This window comes from Melanotaenia boesemani, chromosome 12, assembly GCF_017639745.1.
Source record: "Melanotaenia boesemani isolate fMelBoe1 chromosome 12, fMelBoe1.pri, whole genome shotgun sequence".
NCBI lineage: Eukaryota > Metazoa > Chordata > Actinopteri > Atheriniformes > Melanotaeniidae > Melanotaenia > Melanotaenia boesemani.
This window is the reverse complement of record NC_055693.1, coordinates 24,452,316-24,478,927: the sequence shown is the minus strand read 5'-3', so window position 1 is coordinate 24,478,927 and position 26,612 is coordinate 24,452,316. Positions and strand designations below refer to the sequence as shown.

Here is a 26,612-nt window from a genome sequence, read left to right as displayed (position 1 = left end):
TTCTGAGTAATACAAGTAAGTCCTTAAAGGTTCAGTGTGTAGCTTATTTGGCTTTTTGTTAGCAAAAATCAGTTATGGCTTTCATAAATACGTATTTTATCAAATTCAAATCACAATTGCATCCAAATGAAAGCGTTCTCGTAGCTTAGAATGGGTTGTTTATAAATACATAGGTGGCAGCACCATAGATATATATAGAACGCTAGATGCCTCGTCCGCGTTGCCAGCCAACAAAGTCGAACGTCCGTGCCTGGCGGCCATCTTACCACAGGTAGCTCTCTCACCCATAACGCTGTTGGTAGTGTAAAAGTACTTTTCAGAGGACCATAACTTGATCAAATTTCAACAGATTTTCAAACGGTTTGGTTTGTTATAAACATGGGTGGATGTAATAATTATACTCAATTGTTATTAATGATTATGTTGTCCTAAAAATAATGTTATGAAACAGGTAGATTAATATTTCCTATTACAAATAGGCTATAAGAAAGGCTCTATGTTGAAATCCCCACCCTGTACACAGATGTATATACTGTAGACACTGCATACTTGAATAATTGAGGCCTTGAGACCATACATGTAGGGGATAAACTTAACTGAACATTTTACCCACCTCTGACAATACTTCATCCGTCTCTCAATATAATGCATGCTCATAATGTACCATAATCACAGAATACACAATATAAATTTACCCCTTTCATGCGTAGCATCCACTACGGTGGACACCTATTTGACAGCTGTTTTCTAGTATATTCTTGGGTGGATATTTGTAATTTTGCCACTTCAGGGGACATCAGTGAGTCATGCAATACACTGTCACTTACTCTAGAACAGTGGTTCTTAACCTTGTTGGAGGCACCGAACCCCACCAGTTTCATATGCTCCTTCACCGAACCCTTCTTTAGTAAAAAATAAAATATGATTTATTTTCGGCTAATTCCGATGTGTGGTCCCGACTGAGAAGGAGGTCTCACTCTGCTGCTTATCCAGCGCTCTCAAAGCGGACCGGTAGGGAGTCTCACTCAGACACATATACAGCCCTAGCGGTCTGATAGGGAGGTCTCACTCTGCTGCATAAACCAGCGACCTCAAAGCGGACCGGTTGGAAATCTCAGAGCAGGACGCTTTCACTAACTGCAGACTAGACTGAGGGGTGGACCTCTGCGGCGGAGGCTCCACCGAACCCCTGAGACCGACTCACCGAACCACTAGGGTTCGATCGAACCCAGGTTAAGAACCACTGCTCTAGAATGAATATTTATATATGTAAATTCATACATTGTAATAACCAAACTTTCTTTAGTGATAAACAGGAAAATAAAAATGATAGCCATATTTTTATAGAATAGCCAGATAATATAAATATGAAAAGCTTATCTAATTAATAATTTTGAATAAACTGTCAAAATACATTTAAAAAATAAGGTAAAATATGATCAAGAAATAAAAAAGCATCACTGTATGTGTCTCTGGAAGTAAAATACTGTATGCAAAAAACATGTGGCACTGTTTCTTATAATTCATGCTTGAAAGGGTTAATACCACTAATATTGGTATAAACAGTAAACGGTAACCTTCAGCATTATCAAATGTCCTCAATGTACAGTATAATTTACATTTACATATATGAAATCATAGAAAACCAGTCTGAAACACATTGTTTAGAAATATTTAATTAGGAGCTGAAACTCGGTGTCCGAAGACCCAACATCCGGCATGTTCTCTTTGAAAAACAAATTTCCTGTAGAAATAAGAATGGAAGATGTTTTAAACAAACCAAACCCAAATTGAAAATCATGTGCAACTTTAGTTATATTGAAAAGAAACACCAATTCTGCCTCTGACTTCGACGTAAAATTACTAGGTGCTAGCTAGCAGCCTAGCCATACACAACGTTGACTAAACCGTTTTCTGAAGAGAAAATCTGCGATTTCAACATGTCCAAGCATCCAGGATTATAACCACGTTAATACTGTTTCTAATAAATCCAACCATTTGTAAATCCGTCAAAATTTCATCGAGATAAGAATAATAATGTTTCAGCATATCACTGACCTTACCTTGGTTTACCTCAGGTTCGACAGATTCTGCCAGGAAGCGAACCTGTGGTAAGATGGCCGACCTGTGATGCCGTTTAAGACTCCGCCATAAGGCATCTAGCGTTCTATATATATCTATGGGCAGCACACCCAACAGGAGGCTGCCATGTTGCATCGCCATCTTTGAATACAGTAGCCGAAAGGGGACAAACTTGTTAGCCTTAAGGAGGATTTATGCTCACGCGGCATCTGCATGTGTTTGACCACGGCGTAGCTGACGCTGGTGAGTTCTCGCACTTGAACGTGGAGGGGTATCATGTTGCAGTTTCTTCTCCTAATATGAAGGTGGCAGCAGGGGTGGTATTGGCTGGTAAACTCACCAGGTCAGAGTTTTCACTTCAGTTCTGTAGGTATTTTCTGTTTTAAAACAACAATAGAGTCCAGTATGGTTCAGTGTCTTTATTGGCTTGTGGATGCAACTGGATCCACTGGTTATTGTTTTTAAAAACGGTGGTTACCACACAAATTCAGCGAGAAGATCCAGATATCCGGCAACACGTGATCCCAAACTGACCAGTCACAAGGGAGCACCTCCATATAACCGTCTGCGTAGCAGGGTTGCACATCAGGTCTGGAACAGGTGTGCGTCGGGCTTCTATGGAGCTACGCTGAGCCTATGGCCGTTACGTAGACACAGACACCACCAGGGGCGGACTGGGGGGAGAAAGCAGCCCGGGAGTCAGTGTCAGACCAGCCCACTTAATTCTGAGTCTGGGGAGCAAGGCTGCTGCCAGCACAAGTTTTATGTAACTCAATGAAAAAAAAAACAATGTATGCATTTGGTGTTTTGATTGATGCATTTATCAGTAACTGTAAGTGTTTTTTACAAACCTAAAAAGCAACATTTATGTCTGCTGGGATTTTAATGCTGACAATTAAATGATTCTATAACTTCAGTACTCATTGATTCAGCAGGATGTTGGACATTAGAATTAGATTATCTATACCATAAATAAGCCACTATAGGTGAACGTTATTACGACAAAAAGCCATTTTAAAAAATGTTTATTTATTAATATATTAAAGATAGGAATAATGTCACTTCAAACATTTATGAAATGGAATAACAAAACTTATAGTAAACTCAACATCCTATCAGTTGAGTTTATTAAGTACTATCAGTGTATTGAGTACTTAACAGTCTTCTGCTTTTGGAGGCTGGGTTCAAATGGAGCCACATTCCTCAACCGGACTCCTCTCTGGGTGTCATTATTTCCGCTGGTGGCCCTTTTTCCTCCAACGTGAGCTGGATCATCTTCAGTCTAAGTAAAAGATTGCTGTTGTTAAGAGCTTAATCAGTATCATAACACTTTAAATATTTAACATATTTAATATCAGACATATTTGATTTAAGGATGTATAACATTTTATTAGGCCTGCTACATACATACCAGTGCAGTAATCATATTTTTTGTTATTTATATTACTTTTATCTAACTTGGAAGTCACATTGAGATTAGACCTCTCTTTTAAACTAGGGAGCTGGTCAAAGTAGCAGCCATGCAAAGTCAAAAGTAAAAATAAAAACAAATACATGATACACTGGTTAATTTAAGACAGTAAGCTATCTATTGGTACGATTTAATGGTGATAATTTCAGATTCTACCAAATCTATCATATGCCAGCAAAAGCATGGGTAATTTAAATGATAACATGAGCTGGTCAAATTCATATTTTCAAATAAAACATGCACAAGTCTCTGCAATAACTTACCATTACATCGCAGCTTTTCTGACTGGGCTCATCATCATCACGGTCAGAGTTGTCGGGGTCTTGTACATGTGAAGTCTGCAGCTCACTAGAATAGCTGGCGCCGCTGCTGCTGCTGCTAATGCTAGCGATAGCATTACCAGAGGATGCAATGGGAGCACCACGACCACAAAACATATCTGTAATTTTTTTGCTTGTGGATGCATCTTCTTCGAGCGCTTTTTTCCTTTTATCTCTTAATTTTTCAGCTCCACCTTTCCGTTTTTTTGCTTGTTTTCTGTGCTCCTTTATTCCAGACTGCTTCGGGTCATCCATGTCGCAAAAGTGTGTTGATTGACGTGTGAGTGACAATTCTAAAAGCCTGGGGAACCACGTGGGACACACCCACTCACAGGGAGGGACCCAAGACGATTGGCCATTATCATAGGTGGTGCCAGTGATAGGTGAAATGTCATTACTTCCACAAGTATAGCCTATCACGTTAGCTCAGCCCAAAAGCAGCCCACCCTTACCCTTATAAACCGTTCATTGAGGAGGCCCAACTGTCAGTTGTGTAGGCCGCATCAATTTTGATATATTAATTTCAAAGCGGCCCGACAGCCTTTCGGCTTGTCGGCCCACCGGGGAATTCCCCGGTTTCCCCGTACGTCAGTCCGCCCTTGGACACCACGCAAGCATAAATCTGCCTTTACATGTTTTACCTACGAGTCCTTCTGTTTCGGGAGGAAGTGGGTGGTGTAAACAAGCAAAGACAACCGTGGATCATTCAGCTTGCCAGTTTACATTGAAATGGAGGACTATCCATACTCTTTGCCCTGCGACACAGGAAAAAATTGCCTAAAAAAAGAAATAATAACCAGGAGCAAACAAGTGTATACATCAGTGGAGCATTTAAAATTGATCAAAGAGAGGGACTTCAAAGCTTCAAAGTTGCAGGCTTTCTGCTGCATAGGTAAGTTAATTCAATCTAACAGTGAAGTTTATTTTGGCATTATGTTAGAAACAGGGCAGGGTACTCCAGCAACTACTTTATCCTCCCGTTTAAGTCGGATCATTTACTGTTATTTGCTATATAAAATGGTGGAAACACCTAATTTGTTAGTTAGCCTACAGTAGAAAAGCTCCATTGTAACAGTTTTCAGTTGTTACCCTTCACAGGAGTCATTCCAGTAGGCAACCGTGCGCTTCTTTCAGACGTATTTTCTGATAGCTTTTCCTCGTGTTTCATAATTTATTTCAGCTGATTTGTCAATGGGGGTGGGGGTAGTTATCCTCCTTCTAGTCAGACAAAATAGACCAAAGTAATATCAGTTTCTCGTCGTGATTTAATCATTAAAACTGTAAGCATTCTAACGCAAAACATCTCTCAAATAACTATTTCCAATCAATATGTCACCCAACTCCCTTGATAAATCAGCTGAAATACATGTTACATGTTTTCTTGCAGCGCCGACAGGTCCACTGCCCCTGCTTTGACTCCCTCTTTCTCTCCCTCTTCCTCTACCTCTTTCACTCCCTTCATCAGATGATCTCTGAGTCTGCAAGCCATGAAAAACGATTTCACATTAGTTATTAGCAATAGCTTGGTACCAAATACATGGCGGGCATGCTTGTACCTTATTGGCATAACAAAAAAAAAAAAAATTGTTGATATTTTCACATTTATGATTCTCCGCAGCTTCTGTGGTTGTAATAACGCTCTTAAACAGTGAGGTTCCAGTAGAGCGCTACTCGGTTGCTTGCATTATATTGGTGTACGACTAGATGGGAGTAATTCTTACACACTGGGGCTTTAGTCCCTCCAGAGAAATGATAATGCTTGCATTTATCATTGTGGTTGTCATATTTTACAAGAAAGTTGAGCAAACAGCAAAAACAAACATAGATCAATGATAAAATACCCCTTAAGAGGACCTGACGTGATCTTTCCCTAATAATAATTAATCTTGAGTAACACCAGTTTAGCCTTGCACACATCTTGACTCCAAATAGGCTGATTATAATTAAAGAGAGCTTTTTCCTATGGAAAGCTTGTCCATAAAATTGAGAACAGAATGACAACACTCTCTGCTACAGAGCCAGCATCACTGAGTACCTCCAGAATTTGAGAGTGGAGAGAATGGAAAGGCCTGATGTGTACCTTAACCTCAACCCAATTAAACAGTATCAGCTGCTGCATGTTGTATGTACCAGAATGACCAACACTACCACACTAGTTGATCTTCAACAACTCCTGGCTGAGAATGGGAAGCCGCTGTTGTATTAGATTTCTTTTACCATTAAAAGATGTGCATTAATGATCCATGGCTTACCATCTACTTCCTGTTGGAAGTGCATGCCCATGGAGCAGCTCTGTAAGAGCTGAGTCGAGTTAAGGAGTTGTGTGTTACTCCCATGTCTGTCTAATACTACTGTCCACATGTCAGACTGTCTCATATTCAGACTTGAATGAAGCAAACAGATCTACTCTGGGTCTCATTCCCTATTTATTGTTTTAGACCGGATTCCTAACTCAGCCCTTCCAAGCCTATGGCAAAAAATGTTTGCTTCACACTTCATGACCCTCTCTGCATCACAGAAACTGGAAGACTACCTGCTAGATTTTGGTTCAACAAATACTTCCAACATGTTGTTAAAATGTCCAGCATACCTCCAGAACACACTCAATCCATTAATTTTGCATCCATGGCATCTAAGCTCAGCTTCCCTGACCAGATCATCCATTTTCAGGGATGCTGGTCAACTCAAGCTTAACGTTTATACATCTGCAACAATCTCTCCAATATCTGTCAGCTGCATTTGCGTCTCAGTTCCTCCCATTTCCGAACAAACTTTTAGGGCTACTGTAAGCCAGGGATGCAGGCAACCAAGATGGAATTTAAGTAGTGTTTTTCATGTCTCTGAATAGAATATTGGAAATTATTAACGTCTGCTTGCACATGTATTCTATTTGTTCAATAACATGATATTGCAAATAACGATTTAAGTACACAATAACACTTCCAGGGGCCTCTGTAGGTGACTTCTATGTCCCAATGTCAAAATCAAACTTAGTCCCTTGGTCAGATGAGTTGGACATGTTCACTTGTGGTTGAGATATAGGAATGGACGAACAAGGACTGTTAGTGGATGTGGTCTATTGTTTTTAGGCTGTCTAAATATTACTGACAAATTGACAAATTGATGATCAAGTGCTAGAAAAAAGGAAAAAAGCACACACATTTGATTTTTTAGGAATTTTGGCTTGATGATTTCAATCATTTCAACCATTTTTTTTATGCACACTGTGTTTGTTACATCCAAATGTAGAAATGACTTACATTTTACATACAGACAATAAGCACATACACACACTGAAATTTAAAGGCAATGATTACATCATGGTCATGAAACAAAATTAATTTTATTTATCTGGAACTTTGTTTTAAGGAAGGATTGATGGCTTTAAACAGTCACTGTCAGCATTATTTTTATACATGTGTTTCAGATGAATGTAGAAAAAGACACAGAATTAAAACACACTGTACAATACACTTCACAGCAGTGTTCATACCATTCACATCATGACAGACATTACTCAGACTTTTTCTTGGCATTACTCTTTCTGAAACACTTGCGGGTGAAAAATAAGCAACATTTCATTGTCAGCCACAAAACAGTTATGAGAATAATGACTAAAAAGCCAATGACATCCAAGCTATGGTACTGAATCCAGTTCAAGTCATGTGCAGCGACCCTCAGATGTGTGGCACCTTTGTGTCTCATGACAAACTCGGTCCAGAAAGCAGCCAGGTCCACGGGCTGGACGGGGACATCTAGATGTATCTGGGACAACTCCACCATCCGTTCTTTGTAACTGAGAGGGAGCAAAATGTTGTTATGTAGATATTCTATAGAAGAACTGTTTCATGAATATATATATATACACATATATATTGGTTATGGGATGTTCAACACTTTTCAGAGAGCCGACTCTTTTGGCTCCCGAACCGCTCCTAATGTAACTTCTTTTTAGCCTTATAATTTATGAATTAATGAATTGTGTTTTGAAAACAATTTTGTGTTAAGCATTTTTACGAGAAGCCTTATATGTCCCTCTTTTTGTGCATTTATTCTGATACAAAACCACTTTCTTTTGTTTAATATTTCAACAAAAATCTTATATTACATAAATGAACAAAAAACAGCACACAAATCCACAAACAGAACGAGAATGAAGAAAGCAGCATTAATGTCCTCAGTGCAGGTTGGCATTCAGAAAAATAAAATGCCTTGACTTGGATGGGCTGATTCGGTTTCTCCTCTCTGTGAGTAGGGTTTGATGACAGGCAGCACTCACTCATGTACTCTCCTCGTGGCTCTCTGCTGTCTCACTTGCAGTATACGTATATATATATTATTGCTGGGCACGTTAACGCGTTAATCGCGCGTTAACGCAACGCTTAATTAACGCAACGCTTAATTAACGCCATTAACTTTTTTAATCTCGCTTTATGACAGAAACATGGCGTCCATGTCTCTTCCCTGCTGCAGCGGTGTGTCTGATGTAATCAGGAGAGAGCGGGTTTATTAAAATGAAGAGACGTTTTCTGTCTGGAACTTAAGAAAGAAGAAGAAGAACCGACTTTTCTCTCTGTCAAAATACATGCAGATGGACAGAACATCGTGATTTTTGGACGGGAAACTTTTTATATATTATTATTTTTTTTAATAAATAATTTTTTTAATTTATGCAAGACAGCAAAGGTAAGACATGCGTTCTCACTTTTACAAACGTGCAGCATAAATCGGGTCTTCTTTTGCCTCTGGTTCGGTGAATCTTGGTCATAGTGAGATGAAACTTCCAGCTGTGGAATCTGTGAGATGTGAGCTTTCAGTAGAGGAGCCGTTTGTTCGTGTTCATGTCGTGGGGTGGACACGGGGAGACATCATTTGTGTTTACATATTTTTCAGACTTTGTGCAGCTGCTCTTTAAATTGTTTGTTGTCTTAACTGTGTTTGTTGGTGATAGAAATGGTTTTACTGAGCTGGTAGCTGAGATTCTGGACTTTCTGTGGATACCACACATGTTTAGAGTTAGGCTACATCTACAGACCTGAAGCTACTCCCCGAGCGAGATGTTAACCCCTTAACTCCCAGTAGCGGAGGCTGCAGGTGCAGTCAAACAAAAAATGAAAGTTTAGAGAATTTATATGCCAGAAATCTGGATAATGAAGCACTGAAGGAGCATGGATGGAAGTTATTGTGCATATTGTGAATATTTCTCTCTCCTCACCATCTAGAAGCTGTGAGATTCTAATCCTGCTTTCTGTCTGTTCACCTGATGCTGATATTAATCACTTATTGTTCCTTCTGTGTTTAGAAGGAAGCAGCTTCACAGCTTTAAATTCATCCTGCTGACTCTTTACCTTTTAGTTAGTAAATCCTGAGGATTTCATCCTTCTTTCTCATAAATATTTGGTTTTATAAATATATATGAAGAAATATTTTAACTGCTGCTGTTTAAAGAGAAAACTGATGCTAAATCTGTTTATGTGTTTAGTGCAGGGGTCTGCAGCCTTTCCAATCCAAAGAGACATTTTTCCCTCAGCCAGCTAAATAAAACTCCTTTAGAGACGCAAATGTTATGAGACTTTTCAAAAAGTCAGCTTAATATATATTTTTAAATAAAAAGCCACCATAGGATATTTGTCATTTTTGAAGAATCACATTTTTAATTTCAATTTTTAAGGTTTTAAAATAGCGGAAACACATAAAACCTTTATAAAATGAGGATAGACAGACTTTCTTCTAAGGGATGTAGATATTTGTGGAAAATGCTGTAAAAGGAAAAAAAAAAGTCCCTGGTTTCCAACCTAATGACAAGAAAGATAGATTTAAAAAAAATATTTTAGCCACGTATTTAGAGGCATTGTGGAAGGTCCAGAGTCACAGGTTAAACACCCCTGGTGTGTGTTAGTAAACCAAAATTTACTGCATTTTCTTTTTATACCTGTAGGCCTTCTTTTAAAGGAAAGAGACATTTTGCGCGTATCGATTCGATTAATCGCGATTAATCGCAGCATGTCGTGCAATTAATCGCAATTAAAAATTTAATCGTTGCCCAGCACTAATATATATATATATATATATATATATATATATATATATATATATATCATTGCAGAATGATGGACTTATGTATCCAAATTTGACATATTTGGCTGTTTAGTTTGCTTATCACAGTTTAAATCTCTTGCACAACTGCTTCTATTTCAGATATGGACTGACTAGGCTTCAGATGAATATTATGAACTTTAACAACTGTTTGGTAAAACTGGTTTATCATACTCTGAACCATAATCCTGCAAAAAAAAAAAAAAAAGAAAAAAAAAAAAAAAACTGACTGAGTAAGTGCACATAAAACACATCAATGCTGGACCAAAGGCAAAAAGGCATGTCATGCCAATTAGGAAGATATTTTCACACCTGCCTAAAACGTTTGCACAGTGCTAGGTATTTGGTTGCTGGGATTAATTAGTTCCGAATTGTCTTACCTTTTATCATAAATGAGTTTCTTCAGAGCAGCCACCAGGGTTTCACTTGTCATATCGAATATACTGAGTTTCTCTGCCACACCACGGACCACCATTCGATGAACATTGTCTCCCTGGTCCGCAAAAAGTGGAAACGTCAACATGGGCACACCGTTACAGATACCTTCATAGATACCATGGGAACCTCCATGAGTCATGAAGACTTTAGCATTGGGATGAGCTGGGGAAGACAGACACAAAAAGCAGTCACAGGTTAAATCGACAATCTATGTAATGTGTCTTCTGTTTTATTTTAATGAGAAATGAATCACACCTAGGAGATCGTTCTGAGGTAACCATTTCAAAACTCTGACATTCTTGGGTACATCTTTGGGTAGCGCTCCAGTGTATCTCCACACAACCTGAAACACAAATCATAGCACCTGGTGAGCACATGCAAATTGCAGAACTAACGGCTTTAACATTTTTCAAGACAGAGGACAAAGTCTAATAGCTGAACCTTATCAGACTTCTGGCAAATGGTGAAAATCTCTGGTTAAAATGTTTTTGGTTTTTTTTTTTAAAAAAAAAAGAATGCATCATCTGCAGAACCTCCCTTTCATTGAAGAGCTTTCTATCAGCATGTGCAGGAGCGGTGCCAACCCATAAACTGATCCCTTACCCTCAGGTGGGAAGCTGTGTCAAGGCTCAAATGCATCTTCTACTAAGAAGCTGAAAAAACTGGTCACCTCCATGCCTCGTGAATGCACATCTACATGGCTCTGCTTTGCTATGCTGTTGTGCTTTAACATTATACTCTGTTTCTTATAAGCTGCAATTGAATTCTTTGTTCAGTTCTTTTATCTGTAATTTATGAGAGATATGCTTGTAAAGTTTTATGATTGGACTTTGTCTCATGTCTGGCGGTCAGAAGAAAAAACTTGTTTCATGTCAAAACATACAAATGAATGAAAGGAACCTTGAACCTTAATCAGTGTTTATCTGATCATTATAAAGAGCAGAAGAACAGAAGTCAGTTGATAGAATTAAACTACTGAGTTCTATGTTACCCTTTGGGGAATTTGACGAAATGCATCAAAAAACAGTTTAGCTTTCTCCTCAGGCATGTTGGACACCATTGAACCCAAAGTGAAGACGATGAAGCCATCATCTCCAGAGCCATCCACAAACTCTTTCAGGTCCTGAAAAGAGGTGGGAGAAGACATAAAAATTAGCCCTTAGAGATAGGGTGAGAAGCTCGGTGATCCAAGAGGGGCTCCTCCGCATCAAGAGGAGTCAGATGAGATGGCTTGTGCAGCTGGTCAGGATGCCTCCTGGACGCCCCCCTGGTGAAGTGTTCCGGGCACGTCCCACCAGGAGGAGACCCTGGGGAAGACCTAGGGCATGCTGGAGCGACTATATCTCACGGCTGGCCTGAAAACGCCTCGGGATCCCCCTGGACAAACTGATGAATGTGACCAGGGAGAGGGAGGTCTGTGTTGCCTTGCTTTGGCAGCTGCCCCCGCTATCTGACCCCGGATATGCAGTAAAAAGTAGATAGATGGATGGATGGATAGCTATTGTTTTTGATGGATACCGTTTTCAATGTCCTTAAAACATTAATACAGAATAATTTATTAAACATTGCCACGATTCCTGATGGCATTTGTTTATCAAGAGGTTTGATTATTAAGGGTTCAGTTTTATCAGACTAACATCAAAGAATTAAATTATTCCCAGTGTATTTATTTACATACTCACCGCTGGCAGAGGAGCTTTCTTTGCACAGTTGATCCCACCAATTAAAACCATATTGGGTAAGAGAGGTCTGGGCCATTCAAGCACAAAATCATATCTAAGAAGCCAGATAGCTCCATGGCTTAGAAGTTCTGAATAGGTCATGCCGTTTCCAAAACGCTTGCTGGCCAGATCATCCAAGTTTTGATACATTATTTTGCACAGGTAAGATTCCAAAAACAGCATCATCATGTTTTTCACTCTCTGTGGGAAGGTCATGTGGTCTGTATTACCAGAGAAGTGCAGAGGAACATAGGAAGGAGGAGACGGGCACTGGTTAGCATGAAAGTCCAGTTGACATGGAAGTCCATGCAGGAAATAAACAGCTGGAATTGAGAAGAGTTTAGCCAGGACAGAGCCACAAGGAAGAAAGGGGTCTGTAAGCATGACATCAAATCCCTCTCCCCTCAGTCGTCCCATTAAAGGCTTGTTGTCCAGCAAAGCTTCACAACCCAAAATCTGGAACGAAGTAAAGTTCACAATACGCTCCACATTGACAAACATATCTGTGATTTCTGGCGTCTTGATGAACACTCCTTCTCTGAGCTTGTCGAAATTTTCATCCAGCTCAGCTTGGGTGTACGGCACTTTGTGGATCTCAGTCTTGTAGCTGTCTGAGCCTTTGATTAACAGACTGTTTTCAGGCACCAGAACGGTAACCTCATGGCCCCTGCGGCTGAGTTCCATCACCAGTATCTTCATACTGAGCCACTGACTTCCATCCACAGGCATAGCCAGCACCTTCCCCCCTTGAACAGGTCCTAGACTGAAGCAGCATATCCAAGCCAGCAGTCCCACTGCAGGAAACCACACTCTGCTGCTCATTGCCTCTTTCTGCACAGCAAACTGGATGCCTGTTGCTTAGCAGAGGATTTTTATGTGTGTGAATGAGTCTTCAATTGTTAAGGACATGCAGGCTGGACTTGAGTCAAGCTGTTATATAACATCAGGAAGACAGAGATGTCTCAGTATTCAGAGTTGGTCCCAGTTAATCATTCTTTAACATGACATGGTTATTTTCCTGTAGTTACTGATCAGTCAGTTGCAAGTCATCATGGCTCTCTCTCTCTCTATATATATATATATAAATATATATATATATATATACTGCCAAACTATTTCTACAAATAATATGTTTATGTGGCTGTTTCCACACACCTCTCTCTGAAAAACAGACACATAGTTATAAAAAAAATGTGTCACAGGGACATAGCAAACTCAATGACCTTTCATAGCAGACTCAGCGATTTTAAGAACAGTCTGTACTACATAAATTTTGGGGAGCACACAAATGTTATAGCGTGTAACATTACATGTTTCATTTACAAATCTCAGGAGCTCTGATAAGTGGTTTCAGATTTGAACTTAGGAATGTTCTTTGTTTGTGAAAGCGTATATAAAGCCGCTGACATGTATATTTGGAGGTTTTCTACAATTGGCCGAGAGATGTCACAGAGAAGCAAATCTGTTTAAGATGTCACTTTTGTGATAAAAAACCATTTTTAATTAGATCATTATCATTATTTTTATCTCAAAGTATTTTTGCCACTTCACCTGCTTCAAGTATTTCACTACAAAAGGCATCACGATCCAGAGAAGGTCATCACACAATGGAGCCACCTCATCATCGCAGAAACAACATAATGGCATCAAGAAAATGGTTTAATTTTCCTGTCATGTTTTTTTTTTTTTTTTTTTTTTCTTTCGCCCTGTCCAGCATTGTAGCAAACAGAATGATGGTCTTGCTCCCCAAAATATGCATCCATCTTTCTCCACACTTTTCACTTTTCATTTGCGAACTTACAGTGTCCCTCTTTATGGTGCTCACTACCACATCTATAAAAACCTCAATTTTTTGCTTACTGTACGTATGTTTTGCATTCTGTGCACAGCCTGCAGTGATCCTGTTTGTGTGTGAACTAATTCAGGGACTGTAAGCAGTGTCCGAAATTAACTTTTTGACTCACCGGCCAAGTTTGCCAGTAGATGAAAAAATCCACCGGCCAAACATATTTTTTACTGGCCAAATTATTAAATTATTTTACACACACATACCTCTACGCACATTATTTTCTATAATACTATGTTGTGTTGTATCCAAACTGAAAGTGGAAGCCACAGTAACATTAAACAAAGGCAACAAGAAAATTAACTAAAACCTAATCAGACTCCTCCCTCTCTACTCTTGGTAATTTCACACAGTCCGTGAAGTCTGGCCTCCTGCTTGTTTAAAAAATAAAATAAATAAACTTAACAAAAATTCATAATAAATTAATTTAAAGCTTATTGATCAGAAATATTGAATATAAATAGCTTATCAATAATCATAAAAGCTGATTTATAATAATAATGAACTTAATAACTTATTAATATAATAATAATAAGCATCATTATTATTATATTAATAAGTTAATTGGTTGACAGCTGTTCGTAGTCTCGCAGAGTCACGTCACGCCCGTTATGCAGCTGTCGTCACCCTTCAGGTTAAAACAGCTAAGCTAAGCTAACAGGCTAACATCACATCAAACAGAGTGCCGCTGTGCTGACAGCGCAGGTGTGTTACCACCTACAGTCAGTGCGTGAGAAGCGAGCAAAACCGGGCCGTGAAGCAGATAGAAGGCGCTGCCATATCCAAACCATCACTTTTCACTGAACTTTCTGGTTGGGGCTGTAAGCCCTGCTGATTTTATCCTCTAGTTCACTGTGCTTTCTTTTGGAAAGCTGGCCGATTCCTGCTAAAAATCTCCACATATTTACCCTACTTAATTAGCTATGAGCTAAACGGTAAACAGAACTGAAATAGTGTGAGCGCTTGTGAGTGTTTGTGTCAGTGCATGTTTGTGTCAGTGCATGTTTGTGTACGTGTGTGTTGTTCATACTTGTAGACAGCAGGGGCAACAACAACAAGGAAATCCACCAAAAGGAAGACTGAAAAACATGACTAATTTGGTACAAACATTTACTCGCCATTTGCCGGATAGCCCACTGAGATTTACTCGCCAAACGAAAAATTTACTCGCATTTGGTGCCTGGCGAGTGTTAATTTCGGACCCTGACTGTAAGTCTTTAACATCCTGGCTCGCAGTCTCGATAGCTTGAGCCAGCTTCAGTGTCTTGTCTAAGGTAAGATCGGTTCCTGTAGCATCTCTGATAAACTGTGTCCATAATTGCAGTCCTGCGCCAATTTCCGTAGCACCGCCACATACACCATTACGGATTTGCCCGGTTTCCTTCCTCTGGAGTGTTAAACGGTAACATTGAACAATCTCACTTGGTTGGGGGTGAAATACCTTTCAGCAATTTCACCAGTTCATCGAAAGTTTTTTCTACTGGTTTTGCAGGGCTGACCAGTTTCTTGTCAGACTATATGTCTGACTCCCCAATCGAGCTAAACAGTATAGCCTTCCAACGAGCGCATCTTCTGTCTCATTAGCCAAAAAAAAATCGTTAAGAGCCTTACAGTACTCCTCCCACGCTTGGGAATGGCTATCAAAAGGAACCATGCTTCCTCCCATAGAAGTCTCCAGGTTATGCCTGGGGTTTCCACAATGTTCACGCACACTCTTCAGCAGTAATTTCCAACTACACATTCTGCCTTAAGCATCCAAACTTTCCATGCGAGGCATCTCCGGTAGTTTATCCTCTTGCCAAATATGTAGTAATTGGCCACACAGCGGTACTGAACATAACTTTATTGCTCTTGTTAGCAAACAACCATAGACCTCGGGCATTCATACATTTTTCCTGTTTCTTCTTCTAGCCTTAGATCTGTCAAAACAGCATACAATAACAGTGCCCTTACCGGCCACCTGTAAACCACGTCAACATTACTACAAATATACTGCTTAAGGAGATCCTTAAAGTGTCATGACCCATTTATGCTCCCTTTCGTATGTAAATAGGTATCTCTGTTTCAAAAGTTCTCATATGTCACCTCCCTCATACTTCCATTTGTCTTTTATGTTGCCATGGTTGTTAAGTCATTTCATATATTAGTGGCAGTGCTGAGTTCAGAGTTCACTTCCATACTCTGGTGTCAGTTTCAGACACCGGTTGGTGGCAGTAATGCACCGCTATAAAGTTGTTTACCCAAGGCCATCAAAAACAGACCAAATTATGAGCGTAAATTAAGTAGGATAATTACAAATGCTTATCTGTCGACCACTTAACGATGATAACGATATTTCAAGTCCGCCATCAAGGCCAAGAACTACACAGATTTACAAAAAAAAAAAAAAAAAAAATGGTGGTAATTTTTTTGACTAAAGTATTTCACCACATGCTTGGTCCTAGCATTAATTCAATTTTTTTTTTTTTTTTTTTTTTTTTTTTTTATTAAGTATTGCAGCTGAAGAGTTACGAAACATAATAAACACTAACGGAATAATGTCCTAAAGCCAAACCAAGTTCTTAATTCTTCTGCTTCTGCAGTCCACTGGGTAAAATTTGTTCAGTCAGTCACCATTAAGATATATTTGGTCCATTTGTCAAAATCATGACGCTGTATAACAACTTTTTGTTTTACTGTTTTACGCACTCCTTTAGTCATGCAGACAAATAAGCTGATCCATACCTTACAAATTGATGTATAATATAAATTACAAAGGTGATCTCTGTGGAAAATAATGCCTTTGTTTGAATATAAACAATTTAATAAACTTATGTTTTGTAGTTATGCAATGATAATGACAATTCAGTTTTTTTTTGTTTGTTTAGTTTTTTTTATATTCCCCTTATTTATTATCTGTAAAAGAGAGCTTACAGTGTCAGAAATGTAGAAAATACAATTACATTTCCTTCTAACTGTGTATCTGAATAGGTCCCAGTGTAAAGTAGTTTTAGACTGCATTGTTATCTATAAGAGTTCTGTCAGGGCCTTTGACAGCTGAAGTTTTTTATTTCCCTACGTGCCATTGCTAGAGAGTAGGGGTACAAGCCAGCCCTCATTTCTAATCTTTTTTAAAAGAAAATAGATACAGAGGGGAACAAAAAGCAGGAAAATCAGACAGAAGATTAGTTTTATTTGAATGCATATCAAAATGTTTATACCAAAATACTAACCGCAACACAACATAAACTGCAGGAAAAGAGGGAAAGTTTTAGTTGCGCCCTACAGCGTCCTCTCACGGCCACCTCGTGTTTGTACAATGCCATTGTTCAGACTTAATAAATTTTCTGAGGAAAGGAAAGCATCTACATCTGTTTGACCAAAAAGAGGTTTCTATCAATATAACCCAACATACAAGGCTAGCAGAGAGTTAACCAAAAGACCCAGAAAATAGCTGCATGTATACCAAAATCTGTAAAAACTAAACTAATCCCAGTTATTGGAAACCTAACCAGAAACTTTTTTTTTGGCATTTTTGGGTGCCTAAGGCTTATACACACTTCAATTTTCTATTGTGGATTTTTTTTACACTAATTATGAGCCAACAATCCGTGAAATTCTAATATCCGTCCCACATTTAATCTGAGCTAAAAACTGCAGTTGTAGTATCAAAGAAAAAGTGGGAATAAAGGGTAAAGTAAACATGTCAATATCTAAACAGCTGGCTACTAATTAAAGGCTCTATACATTTTTGGTTAAAAGCAGTCTAATATGAACTAGGATAATAGAGTCCAGTCATTAACTTGCTGGTATAACATGTGCTTCAGGAAATTGTCCCTTATGATATTGACTGTAAGCCATTTCTTGAAACAAACAGATTAAATCATTGTTCATGTACAATTTCATCAAATTTCCTGTTATTAATGCAAATAGGGCCAACAATTTTCAAATAACAAAAGGGTAAAAATCTTAGCCAGCCCCACTGTAACAATTTCTGAGTTATTCAAGTAATTCCTTGAAGTCCCTCCAGAGAAATGATAATGCTTGCATTTATGGTTGCCGTTGCCATATTTTATAACAAAGTTGAGCAAACAGCCAAGACAAACATAGATCAATGATAAAATAACCCTTAAAAGGACCCGACGTGACCTTTCCCAATTAATAATTAATCTTGAGTAACACCAGTTTAGCCTTGCACACATTTTAACTCCAAGTGGGCTTGGATTATTTAATCAATCATAATATGACATACTGAAGTGTTTACTTGACCCCCATATATTATTTTAGCATTGTTTTTGGAACATATCCCCCCCAAAATTGAGCCATGATAATTTAAACATGTTTTTGAATTAAATTGAATATACTAATGATGTGCAGTTGCAATGAGTCAAAATGATCACAACTAGATTTTTGTTTTTCTTAACAAATTATAACTGTGAGGATGATGATACCCTGTGAAACAATGGTTGATTACTGTGTTTGCAATTATACATTTTAATGAGCAAATTTCCCTTCAGTGTTTCAGTTTATTTGAGTAGTTTATTTACAGGCTGTGTGACTCAGTGAGTAGGGTGGTCGTCTTGATCCTCGACCTGTTGAGCTCAGGTTGAGGTGTCCCTGAGCAAAGCACAGAACCCCAAATTGCTCCTGATTGGGTCGTAGTTAGCGCATTGCATGGCAGTTTCCGCCATCAGTGTGTGAATGTGTGTGTGAATGGGTGAATGTGATGTATAATCTAAAGCGCTTTGGGTATCATTCTAGGTACAGTAAAGCGCTATTTAAATGCAGACCATTTAAGTAATGGTTTTCATGTCTCTGAATGTTTGACTTTATTAACAACTGCTTGCACATATATTCTCTGCTCAATTACACATTGCAAATAAAAGTGCACAAAAACACTTATCTTTCAGGGGCCTCTGAAGGTCACATCTATGTCCCAATGTCAAAATCAAACCCAGTCCTTTGGTGAGACCACATTCAGTCAGCGCAGTCGCAGGTGAGTCACTTGTGGTTGCAAAATAGGAATGGATTAAGGACTTTAGTGAATGTGGTCCATTGTTCTTAGCTTGTCTAAATATTACACACAAATTGATGATCAAGTGCTTAAAAAAAAGAAGAAAATAAACACATTGATTTTTAGGAATTTTGGTTATGAGAATGGCATACAATTTACATACACAATTAATGCATACATACTGTACAGCACACTCAACACGTAAACAGCAGTGTTTACGTCAGGTTAATGAATCAAAAAATATTTTTATTTTTTGGGAATTTTGTTTTTAAGGAGGGATAGATGTCTTTAAACAATCACTGCTAGCATTATTTTTATACATGCATTTCAGATAATGTAGAAAATGACACAGAATTGAAACACACTGTTCAATACACTTCACAGCAGTGTTAATACCATTCACATCATAAGAAACATTACTTAGACTTTTTCTTGGCATTACTCTTCTGAAACACTTGCGTGTAAAAAATAAGCAACATTTTCATTGCAGCCACAAACAGTTATGAGAATAATGACTAGAAAGCAGATGACGTCCAAGCTATGGTACTGAATCCAGTTTCAAACTCACTGTTGCAGCGACCCTCAGATGTGGGCCTCCTTTGTGTCTCTCTGACAAACTCGGTCCAGAAAAACAGCCAGGTCCAAGGGCTGGACGGGGACATCTAGATGTGTCTGGGACAACTCCACATCCGTTTCTTGTAACTGAGAGGGAGCAAAATGTTGTTATCTAGATTTTTTTATGGCATCAAGTTAGTGATCAACTTAAACTATGTGAATTTGTGCTGTACACAAATACAAGAAGCATAAAAACTGCAAAAAAAATGCAGAATGATGGGCTTATTATTAGGGGAAATTATGACCCCTGACTTTGAGCAAGTGTACTTTAAAACAAATCAATGCTGAATGGCAAAAGGATGTCATACCAATTAGGATGATATTTTCACACCTGCCTAAAACTTTTTTGCACAGTGCTGTATATTTGGTTGCTGGGATTAACTAGTTATGAATTGTCTTACCTTTTTATCATGAATGAGTTTTCTTCAGGGCCAGCCACCAGGGTTTCACTTGTCATATCAACTATACTGTGAGTTTGCTCTGCCACACCACGGACCACCATTCGATGAACATTGTCTCCATGGTCCCCAAAAAAGTGGAAACATCAACATGGGCACACCGTACAGATACCTTCTATAGAGACCAGTGGGAACCTCCATGAGTCATGAAGACTTTAGCATTGTTTGTGGCTGGAGAAGACAGACACAAAAAGCAGTCCACAGGTTAAATTTGACAATCTATGTAATGTGTCTTCTGTTTTATTTTAATGAGAAATGAATCCCAACCTAGGAGATCGTTCTGAGGTAACCATTTCATAACTCTGATGTTCTTGGGTACATCTTTGGGTAGAGCTCCAGTGTATCTCCACACAACCTGAAACACAAATCATAGCACCTGGTGAGCACATGCAAACTGCAGTAACTAACGGCTTTCATATTTTTCAAGACAGAGGACAAAGTCTAATAGCTGAACCTTATCAGACTTTTGGGATGTATGCAAACAGTGAAAAGGTCTGGTTAAAATGTTTTTAAAAAAAAACATGGGTGCTGCAAGAATTGAAAAAGCAGCACAGGAGATCAATCTGCTAGACACCTCCCTTCATTGCAGAGTTTTCTCATCAGCATGTGCAGGAGCAGTGCCAACCCATAAACTGATCCCTTACCCTCAGGTGGGAGGCTGTGTCATGGCTAGAACACAAGGCTCAAATGCATCTTCTACTAAGAAGCTGAAAAACTGGTCACCTCCATGCCTCGTGAATGCACTCTACATGGCTCTGCTTTGCTATGCTGTTGTGCTTTAACATTATACTCTGTTTCTTATAAGCTGCAATTGAATTCTTTGTTCAGTTCTTTATTCTGTGATTTATGAGAGATATGCTTGTAAAGTTTTATGATTGGACTTTGTCCCATGTCTGGCGGTCAGAAGAAAAAACTTGTTTCATGTCAAAACATACAAATGAATGAAAGGAACTTTGAACCTTAATCAGTGTTTATCTGATCATTATAAAGAGCAGTAGAACAGAAGTCAGTTGATAGAATTAAACTACTGAGTTCTATTTTACCCTCTGGGGAATTTGACGAAATGCATCAAAAAACAGTTTAGCTTTCTCCTCAGGCATGTTGGACACCATTGAACCCAGAGTGAAGACGATAAAGCCATCATCTCCAGAGCCATCCACAAACTCTTTCAGGTCCTGAAACGAGGTGTGAGAAGACATAAAAATTACACCCACAAATTTGAAACACTCAGCTTACACCCAGTCTCTAAAAGATGCATTTCTGATATACACATGAGAAAAATAATTTTATCAACATGTATGTAAGAAACTTTCTTTTAATCTTTCAAGCACAATCACACTTTGTACTAATTTCAACAAGCCTACTGTTTTTTTTTTTTTTTTGTTTTTTTTAACTTGTCCTGTCCAGCATCATAGCAGTCAAAATGATAATCTGGTTGCTGTATCGTGCTGAACAAATTTGCTCTGCCAAGGGGAGGCCTATGGGTAAGGCTCCCCTTGATAATCTGATTCATTTATTTATTTATTTGCTTTGAATCACGGAATCTATGTAATCTTGTTGGAGCTGACCGGAGGGGACAGAAAAAGATGGAAAATAGTAAAAAGAGCAAAAGGGAAAGAAGAAAGGAGACAAAAAGATCACAGACAGAAGGAAACGACCCTTCAATCCACACCATCACCAGACAACAAACTGTTACACCTGTACATGAACACACCAGAAAATTTCCTACAACTTTTACAAAAACAGAAACACACACACAGAAAAAACAGAGCTGCTAGTCATTAAGAGTTTTTAAATAATAACCAAATCAAAAAGACATAACAGCGACCAGATACTAACCCACAGGAAAAAAAAAAAAAAAACTGGACAACTCAGTGACTGTGTCAGCATGCAGAGGATGAGGAATAAGGAGTGATCAGTGATGAAGAGTGGTGAGTGAGATCGTGCAAATGTGACCATGCCTCTACGGAGGTCAGAGGCAGACCGGGGCCAGAGACTCAGACCCTCAGCACCAACCCAAGCCACCCCACCACGAAGACGACTCCAGCTCCACCCGAATGGCGGCAGAGGAGAGCCCCAACAAGAGCTTTAAACATGTTTGTTTCCACTGTGATGTTGGTCTTTTTAACGTGGAGTCTTTGAGGATTTGCTCTGTTTTGGAACCAGCCCCTAGCGGATGAGAGGTGAACTGCAATTTCTTGCACTTCCGCATAGGCTTCACATTTCACCGCCTGAGGTTGCTGCTTGGGCCGAACAAGCAGAACACACTCAGGGACGTTTGGAGTTTGACATATTGACTGCAGTTCTGGAGCACCAAGTAGAAGTTCCGTTTAGAGCTTCTGCAATCAAATCTGCTGCTTCTCTCAGCAGTTCCTACATCTTGCACGCTGCCTGATATTTTGTGGTTGTCAATAAAAGTTTGTTCTATGGGTTTGTTTAATAGAGTATCTAAACCAGGAGTGGCCAACCCACGGCTCCCGAGCCGCATGCTGCTCTTTGCCTGGTTTCATGCGGCTCTTACATTCAGTATCAAAGTGTGTGCTTTTTTTTTATTTTATTTTTTTTTATATGCCTGTTCGATTTGTTTGAGTTCAATAAAGTTTACCAGTAGGACGTAAACAATTTGTGTCAAGTTTGCTCTCAAAATGGCAGGGAAAAAATGCACAGCAAAACTAAAATCTGAAGATGAACACAGGACGTTTTTAACAGAGTGGGAGAGTTCATATTTTTTTGTTGAACGTAATGGCAAGCCATTCTGCCTTCTATGTCAGGCGTCATTAGCGCATTTCAAAGCTTCAAATCTTCAGCGCCACTTCAGCTCACTCCATGCTAACATCGACCAGGAATTTCCAAAAGGGACTGAACTTCGCAAGCACAAGTTGGTCACTTTGAAAAGTCAGGCAGAAAAGCAAATGCAGTTTTTCAAAAAAATTACAAAGCACTCAGAAACCCTAACGCTTGCATCGTATCAACTAGCTTGGAACATTGCACGGGCAAAAAAGCCTTACAATGAAGGGGAGTTTGTTACAAAATGCCTCAGTGACATTGTTGAAATCTTGTCTCCTGAAAACGACAAACTAAAACGCATGGTAACAGACATCCAACTGTCCCGCCACACTGTTGAACACAGAATATCGGACATTAACACGGCTATTGAATCACAGTTGCACTCTGACCTTCAAGCATGTGAGTATTTTAGTGTCGCATTGGATGAGAGTTGTGACATACAAGACAAGCCTACAGTCTGGCAATATTTGCACGGTCTGTGTCAAACGATTGTGTGATCAAAGAAGCACTCCTTGATATTGTGCCATTAAAAGACAGAAACCCGTGGCCATAGATGTGAAAGAACAATGCTGGCTGCATTTGTGAAAGCAAATCTGCCCCATACTGAAACTAACTGCAATAGCCACGGATGGAGCACCAGCCATGATCGGATCTGTGAAACAGGCTTGTGGGGCTGTGCCAAAGCTGACCAAACATTTCTCAAGCTTTTGGAATTTCCAATGCATCATCCACAGGGAGCAACTTGTGTCGTTGACCATTTAATGTGGAGACAGGACTGTTTGAAAGCCCCGCTAGTCACAGATGAGGCAGCGGCCTGAGTTAGAGATGATTGATCTTTGTGAGGAGGACCAACTGAAACCTGCTTTAAGGGAAGGGCCCATTGAGTTCTGGAAAAGTGTGCAATGGAAAATACCCCAATGTCAAACGGGCTGCGCTTAAGATACTGTCAATGCTTGAGTCAAACATACGTCTGCGTAGTCTGTGTTTTCTACCTGAAACCTTGTGAAATCAAAGCATCGAATCAACATAATACAAGCCAGATTGAAGAGAATTCTTCAAGGCAAGGAATGCCAGAAGTCCCACTAAGCAACATGCATAATAAAAGAAAAACACTATTGTAAATAATTATACTTTTTATTTGGGACTTGGTTGAACTGAGGAGTTTGTTCTGTGAGAAAAAAAGCACACAATGTTCATTGTTGAAAATGACTGGCATGTGCTCCTAGTACTGTAAGAATCAATTTTTTGTCATTATGTTGGTGTGTGACATTTAGAATAAATCTGGCTTAGCAGAGGTGTGTGTGTGTGTGTGTGTGATAAGGAATGGGTGATGTTCATGTGTACCCATGGTCTGATGTGGCCCTTTGCGGCTAAACACAGTAAAAAATGTGGCTCTTGGTCTCTGACTGGTTGGCCACCCCCTGATCTAAACCAGCATAGAGAATAAACGCCATACAGTGTATTGCGAATGTGTTCACTAGTTTCTGCATTGATCCATTGTCTGGAGTGCATTTGCCACTGACTTTGATAAACTAGGCTGACAGATAAAATAAATTCATGATTGCACTGAACACAGGGACCATAAATAAACTAATTAGGTGAAAATAATTCCTATATGTTTTTACATACATTCATTCACGTGTTTTGTAACAACATTAATGTATTTAATTATCATTTCTAATTATTTAATGACACATTTAAGTAAATTATTTAATGATATTTTTTAATTAATTCATTGTGCCACTTTTAATTAATTAATGATACATTTAAGAACACATTAATGTATTTAATTATCATTTTAATTATTTATGACAGATTTAAGTAATTATTTAATGATAAATTAAATAATTAATTTAGTCACTTTTACTCCTCCATGTCAACAAATTAAACTCAAAGACTTCAATTAATCCCAATGCCATGCTTATTAACCTTGTATACATTTATTTACATACTCACCGCTGCAGAGGACGCTTTCTTTGCACAGTTGATTTCCACCAATCTAAAACCATCTTTGGCTAAGAGAGAGGTCTGGGCCATTCAAATACAAAGTCATATCTAAGAAGCCAGATAGCTCCATGGCTTATAAGTTCTGAATAGGTCATGCCGTTTCCAAAACGCTTGCTGGTCAGATCATCAAAGCTTTTATACATTATGTGGCACATGTAGGATTCCAAAACAAGCATCATCATGTTTTTCACTCTCTGTGGGAAGGTCATGTGGTCTGTATTACCTGTAAAGGACAAAGGAACGTAGGAAGGAGGAGATGGGCACTGGTTAGCTTTAATGTCCAGTCTACATGGAAGTCCCCGCAGGAAATAAACAGCTGGAATTGAGAAGAGTTTAGCCAGGACAGAGCCGCAAGGAAGGAAGGGGTCTGTAAGCATGAGATCAAATCCCTCTCCCCTCAGTCTTTCCATTAAAGGCTTGTTGTCCAGCAAAGCTTCACAACCCACCACCTGGAGTGAAGTAAAGGTCAACAAACGCTGCACATTGACGAACAGATCTGTGAGTCCTGGTGCCTTGGTGAACACCCCTTCTTTGAGTTTATCGAAATTTTCATTCAGCTCAGCTTGGGTATACGGCACTTTGTAGATCTCAGTCTTGTAGCTGTCTGAGCCTTTGATCAACAGACTGCTTTCTGGCACCAGAAACGGTAACCTCATGGCCCCTGCGGCTGAGTCCTTCACCCAGTATCTTCATGCTGAGCCAGTGGCTTCCATCCACAGGCATAGCCAGCACCCTTCTCCCCTTGAACAGGTCCTAGATCTGAAGCAGCAATATCCAAGCCAACAGTCCACTGCAGGAAACCACACTCTGCTGCTCATTGCCCTCCTTTTCTGCACAGCAGACTCTTTCTTGGGTAAACTGGTGGTGCCTATTGATAGAGGAGTTTTTTTATGTGAGTGAGTAGGTCTTTAAAAAGTTCAGGACAGGCAGGTTGCACTTTGAGTCAAGCTTTTATATAACCTCAGGACACAGAGGTCAGAGTTGGCCCCCAGTTAATCATTCTTTAACCTGACATGGCTATTATCCTGTAACTGCTTACACTCAAGACACTCAATATCAAATTCTGACTGCAAAATGATTAACTAAATCAGTCAGTTTGCAAGTGATGGTAGCAAAATATGTATAAAATGCCAAACAATTTCTACAATTTTTATGTTTATGTGGCTGTTTCCACCCACCTTTCTCTGAAAACCGACACATATAGTGTTTTACAAAAAGATTACATGCCTTGATACTTTTAGCTATACAATATATATATATATATACTATATATAGTATATATAATATATATATATATATATAATTTTTACTTATTATCATTAGTTTTTTTTTTTTTTTTTTTTTTTTGCAAAATTAGGAAATGAAAAAAAAAATCAAATGAAAACTGGTGTGTGCAAATGTAGTTTATAGAGACACCTGTCACAGCAGATACAGCTGTAAGTCTCTTAGAGTATATCTTTATCTTTTGAAGTTAGGCAGCTTTGTACTTTCTTAAAATAAATAAATAAATAATAAAAACTGCATCAATTTTCTAGACGTGCTGTCTGTTTTTTTCTTCTTCTTCTTTTTGTCCTGTTCAGTATAGACCCTGTAACCCAAGGGTTGTCGGTTTGTTCCCGGCCTCTCAAGCTCATATCAAGGTGTCCCTGAGCAAGACACCGAACCCCTAATTGCTCTTGATGGGTCGTGGTTGAGAGCCTTGCATGGCAGCTTCCGCCATCAGTGTGTGAATGTGTGTGTGAATGACGTACATGTAAAGCACTTTGGATAAAAGTGCT

General features: G+C 39.0%; 1 protein-coding gene, 1 long non-coding RNA gene and 1 pseudogene across 3 annotated transcripts; all 3 read right to left on the bottom strand.

Annotated features, from left to right (window-relative positions):
* Window positions 1–1,165: 1,165 nt before the first annotated feature.
* LOC121649988 lies at window positions 1,166–16,648 on the bottom strand. Its single transcript, XR_006012193.1, has 3 exons — window positions 16,636–16,648; window positions 14,481–14,487; window positions 1,166–1,248 (listed from the first exon to the last, which is right to left on the bottom strand). It is a non-coding gene; the product is annotated as an uncharacterized LOC121649988 (long non-coding RNA).
* On the bottom strand, window positions 7,227–25,763 carry LOC121649979 (UDP-glucuronosyltransferase-like). Of its 2 annotated transcripts, XM_042001157.1 has the most exons (6): window positions 25,681–25,763; window positions 12,090–12,973; window positions 11,399–11,530; window positions 10,663–10,750; window positions 10,350–10,569; window positions 7,227–7,669 (listed from the first exon to the last, which is right to left on the bottom strand). In XM_042001157.1, the coding sequence occupies exons 2-6, from the start codon at window positions 12,948–12,950 to the stop codon at window positions 7,387–7,389; spliced, it is 1,584 nt and encodes a 527-aa protein (XP_041857091.1). In that variant the 5' UTR covers window positions 12,951–12,973; window positions 25,681–25,763; the 3' UTR covers window positions 7,227–7,386. The 2 variants fall into 2 exon arrangements, with proteins under 2 accessions (XP_041857091.1, XP_041857090.1); XM_042001156.1 differs by lacking the exon at window positions 25,681–25,763 and having other exon boundaries at window positions 12,090–13,044.
* Window positions 19,483–25,652, bottom strand: LOC121649849 (annotated as a pseudogene).
* Window positions 25,764–26,612: the final 849 nt, after the last annotated feature.